Genomic DNA, 11,413 nt, shown 5'->3' on the forward strand with positions numbered 1-11,413 from the left:
CTTACATCCAACACCCAGGAGAGACGCCGCACAGGCCGGCAGCCTGCGTCTCCCTGGGCCTCTGTGTCTGGCTTTACGTCTCGGCAATGACCACCTCAGATGGCTCTGATGCCCACTAGAACCTCAAGAAAAATCCCCAGACATCGAGCACCCTCCTCTATCCCACCACAACAGGTTCTTCCCAGGAAGAAGCAGCTCAGCTCTGTTGAACGGACTCGGAAGGCTCATGAAGATTCTAGCAGTTTTGCCGGAAGCCTGACACTAGGAGCTTGTCCTCTCATTCCACGAAACACAAAACCTTCATGGCAGTCACTCGAAGCAAAACACAGGCTGTAATGTGTGTTGTAAAAAAATTCCATTAAATGGGAAAATCTCATATGCTAATTCATAGAACTGGCGCTTTATAACATCTATGTCAATGTTTTTCTCGGAACCAGCCACAGTAGACCTGTAAGTCCAATCACAGTGTCCCAAGGCACACACGAGCAGCTGAATGGCTCTGTGGAGCAGCTGCACTGGGTTCCAACTCAGGAAGCTGCACCGTGGCTGCAGAAGATGGGGGTGGGGGGCCCTGGAAGCAGTGCCGCTCCCATCGGCTGGCAGAGGATATTTGCCTGGACAAAGGAAAGTCCCGTCGGTTGGCATGCAGGGGGGGCAAATCAGGACTGACGACACGCCATGGACAAAGGACCCTGCTCAACGCCTCAGGTTGCTCCCGGATCAACGGGCAGTGGGAGTGGGAAAGACGGATCAACGGGCAGTGGGAGTGGGAAAGACCAAATGAGGATCCAGCAAAACCTGAAAAAAAGGCTAAAATCCCAAGCCTGCATTTCCATGAGGATGTGCTTCAAATAGTGGGGAAGCAAAACACCTGGAAGGGCCGCAGGTCCTGGGAGTCGTGATTCCCATTGCTTCCACTTTTGTTCTTCCTAATACACGGCGAAATATTCATCCAAAACCGGAAACCCTAACTGTGCTCGCCCGTGCCTGACAGACCTCATAATTCATTATTAGGTGCCTTGGTATTCGGGTGTGTGCCTAAAATCCAACTGCTATTAGAATTAATCAGTTAAAACCAGAATGAAATACCCTTACTAATGGATCAAAAATAATAACCACAAGGGAGAAGGTTGATTAACAGGCACTAAGTTATAGTCAGATGGGGGTAAGACAGTCTGGTCTTCTATTGCACAGTACGAAGATTTTAAATAACAATAATGTACTGCATATTTCTCACCTTAAAAAAAAAAAAAACTAGAAGAAAGGAGTTTGAATAACTTTGACCCTAAAGAAGTGTTAAATGATTAGGAGGTCAGTACATTTATCCAGATTAGACATTACACAGCAAAGAGGCATACAGAAACATTGCCTGGTACCCCACAGAAATGCATGATTTTTACCTGTCAACTAAAAATAAATTAAAAAGTCATAGTGGAATAAAAAAGCTAACGCTTCCCCCCCCCCCCAACAAGAAAATCGTGCCAACATTTCCATTTCCCTTCATTGTGACTGGCACCCGGACATCTCATGCGCAACACAGGCTGCCGCAGTGACAGGTGAGAGAGAAAGCAAAGTAGAATACAGCAGGAAGAAATTTTAAGAAAGACCTTAAGAAAAAAAAAAAAAAAGAAACAAATGGAAAAAAGGTGGAAGGTCCAGACAAAAATGTAGGGAATGACAGTGTGTGGATTTATACGTGTGACCAGGTTTGTGTGCCAAATGCATGGACCTAACGCGTGCTGGTTTGCTCTGCTCTGCTCGCCTCCCCATGATTGAGCTAATGAGGCCAATAAACTACACTTTGAGGTTGACAACTGTCATTTCAGAAAATTCCAGACTTTTATAAAGAATCTTCCAGGAAGATGTCCAGTCATTTGAAACAATGCTGTAAATTAAAGCATGGTGTGGTGGCATCTATCTTTTGGGATGGCGAGTGACCAAGTTTATTCAACAAAAATGTGCAGCAAGATAGAGGCCTCCCCACACACTATCTGTAGTGTCAGGCTTCCTACAGGCAACACAGCACTGCTACCCACTTCTAATAGGTGAACACTCCTTTTCAATTATTTAGAAGTCCATTGATTTCCACATTGATGAAAAGTCATAATTATAAAAATGGCTTAAGGAACCAACCTTTTACTTTGCTGACTCTGTCCTACGGAAAGAGACATCAAGTGTCTGCATGAAAGCTGCCCTCTCAATAAAGAGGTGATATCACAAAAACCTGGCTGTGCATTCCAAGAAGCGTGTGCTCCCTAAGTGCTACAAAGCCGTCCGAGGTCAGTGACGAGTCTTCTGTGCCATTATCGGCAGAGACACACATTACCTGTGTTGCTGCTGTGTGTTTACTGTCACAATTCAGGAAAATATAATTGGAACCCTTCATTCCCTGAATGCAAGTCTAAACGGAACGAAAAACTCAGTGCCTATCAACTCCTCCCCAAGGAGGATGAAGAGACCATCACGCCAGGTCAATGCCTTTTATTGTGAGTGTCAGAGGTGTGGAGCCGGGAGTTTAGCAGCCCATCTTCCCAGACCTACCAGAATGCTTCTCACTAACTCAAACTATGCTTCCCCCAAAAAGAACTCAACCAAAGCACATTCCTTAGGGAAAATGAAGGAACATGGGGACAGCTAGCAAGCAACTGTCAAACAGGAAAGTTAATTAAAAGTCAAAGAGAATGGAAACCCTGCAGAATCTGCCAGCTAAGGAAGGCAGCAGACAGGCACACAGCAGCATGGGAAGCCCCTTCCTTCCAGGCTGCAGCTCTCTAACAAGGGCAAACCCTCCCCCAGATTCACTCCAACAAGGATGCACAAGTCCCTGCTCTTCATTTACACCAAAAACACTCAAGTTTGCAAAAGCATGCCTTCCTGTGTTTTCAGAAAATCAAAAAGATACTGTTGATAAGGAACTAATAGTTTGTTATTCCTGTCCTCAGCAAAGAAAAACAGAAGAAATAGGGAAAGTCTGGTATCAAATACCTAAATATATTACCTATTACCATGAGCTAAAGCGGGTTACCTACCAGCAACGGTAGAAACCACAGAAATGTGTTCCACTCCAAGGTGGCAATGGGACACACTATTAAATGGCTGTGTTCATACTGATGTATGAACAGCAACAATGGGGCTATCTCCAATTCTATCACCCAGTAAAAGGATGCTCCACAAACAGCAGTTTGCTCGGTCTCCAAACACCTTAAAATAGATGGACAGTTACAATTTAACTTATTTTCACAATAATCACTTTGTAAAGTTTATGCCTTAGTGCAAAAAATTACTAACCTCCCACTCCAAAAATGAACATGCTACACTGATTCACAATATGAAGCTGTCAACCATAGAAACTACATGAAATTATAAGGTGGTATACAATATGGTTAACTGAAAATCAAGTTTAAATGCCTGTGTCTTAAAAGTGCAATTGCAGTCCATTATACAACATCGTACCCTTTGAGTTCCTTTAATATGGAGTTAACATGTTTTCCAGTCAAGTGTTCTAACTCGTTTTTAAGCTTCTTCATTGTTAAGGATATAGCAAAGCGATGGACAAGTGCATAGAGTCTTGGCTTCCAGAAGTAGTTCCTCATGCAAATAGCCAGAAACTTGAAAATAAGCAAGAGAGAGGCAACACGGCTCCTTGCTTGTCCAAATGAGATTATGCCTCCCACACTCTAAGCACCTCAGATCTTCTCCCATTCATACGCTGAACTCTCTAAACCAATGTTCTTTGCTAATTTTAAAAATGCAGTCACATTTGGGAGGCAACGGACCAAGACAACCAGAAGATTCCTGCAATAATGCTACCCGAGTGGCCTGATGCCCCTTCCTATCACTCATGAAAAGTCCCTGGCCAAGCAACCCAAAACCATGGGTATTCCAGCACCCCCAGGGCAGACAGCTGCCACACAAGGGCCAAAGCAGATACCCATTCAGGAGCCTAATGCCAAGCAACAGCTCACCTTGTCCTTGCATCAGATTACAAAATGCCAGGCTGCAGCAAGAAATGACAGCAAAGCCATAAACAGCTGGAAATAATTACACAATTGTCAAGCTGCAAACATGACAAAAGCAAAGCAAGCCTCGTGAATCTGCTATCAGAAAGGATGCTAACGAGAAGGTAAGAGAGGCATTTTAGCTCTTTCCAATTTGCTCTTATAGAGTAGCCAATAATAAGGTTGATGAGGTTTTATGCAGCATGTGTCGTGTGTGTTTGTGTGTGTGTGTATGTTAACTTCCAAGAGAAGAAAAGAACCTATTTTGTGGGATCCTACCAAATGTGAGATACAAGATACGCAAGCACAACCCAAAGAGCATTCACAGGCTCTGAATGGATCCTTGCAGAGTTGCTACAACCACAACATGCAGATGAGAAACAGTTCCTTAAAGTTATACAAAATGATCTCTTCTTTAAAAGCATAAGGGAAATCCACAGGCAATTGCACAGTCCAGAACTGTACATATAAAACATCTGACAAGCAGGCACAATGCCAAAGCAGAGTACAGACTGGTCCAGGGCAGAGGAGCACGGTGGGGGAAAAGGGTAATTTCTAGAACCTAGAGATGGGTCTTCCATGGAGGCATCTAGTTTTTACGAACTGCCCATAAACTCAACGAACTCCTTCTCAAATAATGGGGCCGAGCAACCCGTCTTTCAGCTGGCTTCCTGAAACGTGGCTGCTGATGATTTTTAAGCCAGGATAACTTTGCCATTCCACGGTGGGCTGATGCTCTATCATGATGCTTAGATTTCATGCGACAAACTGTTTCCTATAATGTCCCCCAAAATGCTACTCTCTGAAATGGAATGCCATAAATAAAATACGGACTTGGTTACCAGGCAGCATGCATAACACATATGGTACATTGGCCCAAAAAGCACATTTAAAAATGCTGAAAAGTTAACTTTGCAATTTAAGCCGTTTGTACTCATTTTCAGAGAATAAGCCCCTAAAGACCAGTTCTACTTGCTATCATCAAGAGAGTATCTGGAGGAATCCCACGATGTGCTGACTGGAAATCCTCCCCAGCCCCTCTCAGCCCTCCTCCCCAGCCCATTTCCTTGCTTTATTTCTTGGAGGGAAGAACGGGGACCGTATATTTCACAATGTAATTTTTAAGCATAATGCTGCCTGTTTGAATTAAAATTGATGCAGCTTCTGATAAAAGCCTAATAATCAATTCTCCATTCTCATTACTCTCCAGAATTATATAGACGGAGACCAATTTCTTAAGTTTGTGGACTACTCCTAGGTTATTACCCGGCAGTGCAGCTGAGTGGAAAGATAACCACATTCATTCTCCTTATCTGTAATGATGTAATGCATCCCAGCCCCGGGTCTAGATGATTGGGGAATAATGGGATTGTACAACTGCAGGGATGACAAACAATAGTGCAGCATCTCTCTCCCATACACCAAGCCCCACGCCCCCGATGCAAGGTGAAAGCCACCAGGAAGCAGGCTCTCATTCTGCCGCCTAGGACGAAGTTCGCATTTTCTGGCCCGGGGAGCATCCGCCCTCTCACTGCAACAGCAATACCGACAGTGAGAGGAGAGCCGAGCCAGGCGCTCAGTTCCCAAGCCCCAGCCAGGACGGTGCGAGTGAGTAGCTTGCTCTTCTTTGTGTTTAGAATCAAGTGTCATCTAAAAATAACCCATTGGTAGGGAGCAGTCACTGCCCAGTACAATGCCAAGAAACCAGGGGATCTGAGACTCGTCTGATAACTGATGCTGCTCCCGGCTCACGTTTGTTTGCAAAACTCAATCTGCCTCCTCCATTTTCTGAGCTGGGGAAAAATCAGGGCTGCCTCCGCCGCCGCCGCGGAAACCTTACCTTTTGCAGGAGCTGGGAGCCGGAGTACTTGGCGGCAATGGATTTTATCTCCCCACCGAAAGCGGAGGCCCAGAGCTTCACCCTACAGGAGAGAAAGGCCACAGGGAGAAATGTCACCGCCGTGTCACAGCCCGCGCGCACGCACTCGCACACTCGGGGCTGTGGCTGCAGGGGCAGGGCGAGATAACACGAAAGAAAAGCAAAAGAAAAAAGAAAAAAAAAAAAAAAAACAAGCGCCTCGGTGCAAACTGCCAGATCCAAACCGCACAGTGCGGCGCAGGAGGGGGCCCGTGTGGGGTCTCAGAGTTCCCACGCGAAGTGCCCCCGGCGCTCTCCAGGACCGCCTAGGTGCGTTTCTACAATCGCCGGCGGATTCGGCAGCACCCGGCGAATCCTGGAGGTAAGAAATCCACCCATCCACTCCCACCCACCCCCCAGTCCCCTCAAAAAAGAAAAGAGATGGCGAGAGAGCGAAGGCAGGGGGACAGGAACGGCCCGTGCAAGTTGGATCCGGTACACTGGCTCCGAAGTTGGAGCTGTCACTTGAGGTGAGCCTCTGCAGGGCGCTCTCGCCAACCCGAGGCCAGGGGCGAGAGGGTGCGGGACCCGGCAGGCAGGTGCGCGGGGCGAGGCCAGCGTCCGCCGCAGGTCCTGCCCAGGCGCCCAAAGTTGGGCACAGCGGGTCACGGGCGGCCAGGTCCCCTCCCCGGGCGGCACGGGACCCCGCACTTACACGGAGAGCGGAATCTGCTGCTCCGAGCGCACCGTATCCCCCAGCGCGGCATAGAGGAGCGCAGCGGTGAGGAGCGCCGAGGCCCCCCGGGACGTGCGGCGCGCCGAGCCCGGCCCGGCCATGCTGGGCTCCCTCCGACGCGCCTGGCGGCGGCGACCAAAGCGGCGGCCGGGAGCTGCGCGGAGCGGGCGGTGGGCGAGCGCGCCGGGCTGCCGGCTCCGCGCCGCGCCGCCCCGCCTGCCTCTCGCGCGCCGGGCTCACTTGGGGAGCAAAAAAAAAAAAAAAAAAAAAAAAGGAGCGGGGCGGGGGGAGGAGGCGGGCGGAGGAGCGCGGGGAGGGGGGGGAGGAGGCGGGCGCGGGAGGAGGGCGGAGGACGCGCCTCTTGCTGCCGCGGCCGCCGGCCCCGCCTCGGCGGCCCCGGGGAGTCCGGCGGGCCGCGGCGGCGAGGCGGGAGGCGCCGTGCGGGCGGGGACTCGAAAACTCCAGTGTCCTTGGCCGCGGCGGAGCGCGTCCGGCCCCGCCCGGCCCACTGCGGCCGTGAGTTCTCGACAACTCCGCAGTCCGCCGCCGCGGGCGCGACTCTCCGGCCGGGCCCCTGGAGCCCCGAGCGCTGGCGACCCCCAAACCGGGGTCGGAGGGAGGGGGCCGAGGGCCCGGCGTGCGCGCCGGGGGCCATGCAGGGACCAGGGCGGCGGCGGGGTTGCGGGCTGCGGAGCCCCCGGGGTGGCGCGACCCCCACCCCCGCCGCAGTTTTCTCGTGGGAAGGGAAGCGGGGAAGAGGCACAAGTGTGAGGAAGGAGCTGAGGAGGGCGGTGGAGCGGGGTGGGGAAGGGGCGGGGGCGCGGGGCTCTGGCGAAGGCACCGCTACCAAGCCGCCCACAGCGGCTCCAGGGCCCACGGCGCCCGACGGGGGAAGGCGGGGAGGGCTGCACAGCCGCCGCCGCGCGAGCGCTGAAGCGCGGGGGCCCTGGCGTCGGCCCACAGCGCAGCCGCCCCTGGTACACTGGACCCCGGGTCGGGGGCTGCGGAGCAGCGCTTGCCCGGGCCGACTTCGGCTCCCGCGCCTCACGGCTGCGGCCAGCATCAGGGCTGGGCGAGGGAGCGAATGTGGCGCCGAGTCCCCCCGACCCGGCGGACACCCCCTGATTTCGAGATTCCTCCGAGCCCCCGCATCACCTCGCCTCCTGGGCCACCAGCTCAGCGCCGACTGAGGCGCATCCCGGCTGCCTGCAGAGGACGCGGAGAGGGGAAGGGAAGTCGGGGGAACCCTTAGGCGCTGGGAAAACCAGGCTTCCCCACGGCCTCCCTGCCGCCGCCGCCGCCCCCATACCGGCACCCAGCTTGCACGGAGCCCCTCGCCCCCGCGCGAGGTCTGGGGTGGGACTGGGAACTTTGTGGAGCCCTCGCGCCGGCTGGCGGTGGAGACCGACCCAAGCGAGGCTGAGTCATCGTTGCGCGAGCGAACCGCGCGCTCCTGACGCTGCCGCCGGAGTTCTCCAGGTCTGCGCGCAGCCGGGGTCACTACCCTGAGCCCCAGCGCCCTGGCTGCAGCCTTCTCCAGGCGGGTGTCGGGCTAGGAGCCAGGTGGGCCCTGCAGTCCGTGGAAAAGTTTCCCCCGCAGATGCTGGATTCGATCTCAGAATTGGCTGCAGGGGATTGGGGCGCCCAGGGACCCTAGGTGCTTTTTTTCGGAGTACCTGCAGACCCCGGGCCGGGGCTGCCATAGGCTCTGGACGCTCGCGCTCCCACTTAGGGGAGCAGCGCCGGGAACAGCCCCCCTGCCCCGGGGTGGGGTGCCAGGTGCGCCCCGCCCACGGGCAGTGTCTACATCTCCACGGATGACTAACCGGTTATAATGAATTCTCCGCTTCTGTGCACACCTCCCGCCTAGAGACGCGTGCCAGTCCTTCCCAAGCCGAGCCAGGCTTGGCCTGACCCCGGGGCAAGTGGTCCGGATGGCTTTGACGCTCAAACGGGGGTGGAGGGGGAGGGGCTGGAAGAAAATTAATTTTCCTGCTAGAGCACAAGAGCTTTCTTTCCAAATGCATGCATGAGCGAATAGGAGCCCACCGGTCCTTATTAGTGAGGCTTCCCTCGTTGCCAGTATGTGGTGACAGCCCCTCGCTCATTCCCCAGATCCAGGTCCATCGCTGTGACTCCTGGGTGGTGGGCGCAGAAGGATGTGCTGGGAATGGAGGAGAGGACAAATCAGGCCCGCTGCCCTCACAGAGTTTATACCCTAGGAGGGAGACAGGCCGGACTGCGAAAGAAAACCACCGTAAATGCGTAATTATACACTTTGACAAGGGATCAACAATAGTGTGTGTGATGAGCAAGTACCCATGACATCCATACTATTGTTAGGCCTAGTAACCAAGGGGAAAACGTGGATGGCAAAATAATACGAGCACAGCTCGGACACATCTGAGCAAGCTGCTGGAGCACGGGCTGTCTTGAGGGCCACTTGGACACAAAGGCCGGGAGACACTCTGTACTGAAGTTGTGGCGCTGTGCTCCTCTGACACAGGTGAACTCTGGGCACCTAGAGAGTAGCAGAGGGAAGAGCCCACCACAGGGAGGCACAGCTGGGAGGGGTGTGCGGAATGGGTTTCCGTCCAAAGCAGAACGCTATAGGTTTGAAATGGGTCCCACTAAGCGTTCCCACTACCTCAAAAGACAAAAAGACTTAAACTGACACCAATAAATTCAGAACTCAAAGTTCTAGCAAAATGTGAGGTGCTACCACTTACAGACTCTATCACTCTTCTCAAATTCACAGAAATAAGTGCAGAAAGGGATCTCTAAGCTATGCCACTGCATAGTCTTATGTAACAGAGGACAAGGAGGCCCAGAAGGGTTCAACCACTTCTCCAAAGACACACAGCCTCTGAAGGAGGGTATCCTTACTTTGAGCCAGCGGGTTCCTGCAGGCACCTCAACACCCAACTCTGAGCTGAAACACTGAATTCAGCCAGATGCACCTGTCATGCGCAGAGCTGCCCACTGTTTTTCTGGCTAGGGATGCTGCACTTTGTCCTGCCGCAGTGGGGAGGTGCTAGTGGCGTTTGAACAAGAGTGAAAGACAGGTGAATGTTTTAGAATAATGTTCACCTACTCCTGGTGTATGGAACGGATTCCAGAGGAGACCCAGATCCCGAGGACACCCAGAGCAGTGGCTGTCAGAGGTGGTGAGGGCAGAGCCCCTGGGGCACTCTGAACAGCTGCGACTATGTTTTTTCATAATGACTCAGGGCCCTACGGGCAGTCACTGGATGAAGGCGGGAGAGGCCCACACAAGGAAGAATTGTCCTGCATCCCACAGGACTTTCAAATGTCTCACTGGTCATTCAGGTAGAAGGGGGGCAAAAAAAAAAAAAATCCATTAACTGCCTACATCTAAAATGTAAGTGCACCTCTAAATTATCAACACAAAGGAGTTTTTGCTAGCTTTTAATAAGCGCTGAATTTTCCAGGAATGAAACTACTGTGAAAATAAAGAGAAGGCTGTTTTCTGTTTTGTTCAGAACCTTACCAAGAGGTTTTTGTTTGGTTGGGTATGTGGGCTTTTTGTTTTCAGTTTGTTTTTCCATTCTGGACAATTACTTCTCCAGTGGTAGTCATGCTCATGGGTCCTGAGTCAACAACACAACACACCTGTCTGTGTGTGTGGTGTGCTAGTCACAGTCTGCACACAGGGACAAGCATCAAACAACTTCATAAAACTTTGCAGTTGGGGCTGCCACTGTGGCTTATCGGCTAAAGCCCCAGCCTACAGTGCAAGCATCCCGTTTGGTCACTGGTTCTAGTCCAGGCTGCTCCTCTTCCGCTCCAGCTCTATGCTATGGCCTGGGAAAGCAGTAAAAGATGGCCCAAGCACTTGGGCCCTGGAATCCATGTGGGAGACCCAGAAAAAGCTCCTGGCTTCAGATTGGCCCAGCTGCAGCCAGCCATTGTGCCCATTTGGGGAGTGAACCAGCAGATGGAATACCTTTCCCTCTCTCTCTCTCTTTCCCTCTGCCTCCCTATAGCTGCGCCTTTCAAATATAAATAAATCTTTTTTTAAAAAGGAAATAGCAGAATATACACATAAAAAAAATCTAGGGGACCATTGTGGTGGCACAGAGGGTTAAGCTGTGACCTGCACTGCAGGCATCCCCTGTGAGCGCTGGTTCAGGTTCTGGCACCACGTTTGCCAAGAAGGGAGGAACCAGAGAAAGCACTGCTCAGAAGAGATTCCTCACTTAACCCTGGGAGGCAGGATGCTGGCTGAAGGAACAAGGGGAGAGACGAGGATGACTTCCTGAAAATTTTAAAACCCTTTAAAAATGTCACATTGAAGGAAGTTTCTAGGCTACAGAGGAAGGAGGTTTATTGTCACCTTCAAAATTCAATGACATTATTTCTAGCCCCACAGTGATGGCCAGGTGGATGCGCGCTAAGGTGACCACTGTGACAGCAAAAAGGTGTTCTGCTCTCTGCAACAATTTGACTGTTTGAAACCCGTGCTGAGTGCAGTCCTGAAGTCAGCCAAACCTGCTTGCAGGGAATAGGTATGTATGTATGTATATATGTATGTATGTATGTATTTACTTACTTGAGAGGCAGAGTTACAGACAGAGACAGGGAGAGACCAAGAGAGAGGGGTCTTTAAAAAAAAAATTTCTTTATTTACTTGAAAGAGTTACACAGAGAGAAGGAGAGGCAGAGAGACAGAAACAGAGAGAGAGAGAGGTCTTCCATCCACTGGTTCACCCCCCAATTGGCCACAATGGCCAGAACTGGGCCATTCCAAAGCCAGAAGCTTCTTCCAGGTCTCCCACATGGATGCAGAGGCCCAAGGAC

At 51.9% G+C, this 11,413-nt stretch overlaps 1 protein-coding gene across 4 annotated transcripts in view; it reads right to left on the reverse strand.

Moving 5' to 3' along the window:
• Positions 1–8,753, reverse strand: part of CACNA2D3 (calcium voltage-gated channel auxiliary subunit alpha2delta 3) — an 879,489-nt gene extending 870,736 nt beyond the window's left edge. For 3 of the 4 annotated variants that reach the window (XM_051851531.2, XM_051851529.2, XM_051851528.2), the window contains exons 1-2: positions 6,572–6,817; positions 5,839–5,920 (exon numbers count right to left, since the gene is read on the reverse strand). In XM_051851531.2, coding sequence (XP_051707491.1) covers positions 5,839–5,920; positions 6,572–6,693 — 204 coding nt within the window. In that variant the 5' untranslated portion in view covers positions 6,694–6,817. Of the gene's footprint in view, positions 1–5,838; positions 5,921–6,571; positions 6,818–8,641 lie in introns of those variants that run through there. The other variant, XM_051851530.2, reaches the window with a different exon arrangement.
• Between the last annotated feature and the right edge of the window lie 2,660 nt (positions 8,754–11,413).

Source organism: Oryctolagus cuniculus, chromosome 10, assembly GCF_964237555.1.
Source record: "Oryctolagus cuniculus chromosome 10, mOryCun1.1, whole genome shotgun sequence".
NCBI classification, from domain to species: domain Eukaryota; kingdom Metazoa; phylum Chordata; class Mammalia; order Lagomorpha; family Leporidae; genus Oryctolagus; species Oryctolagus cuniculus.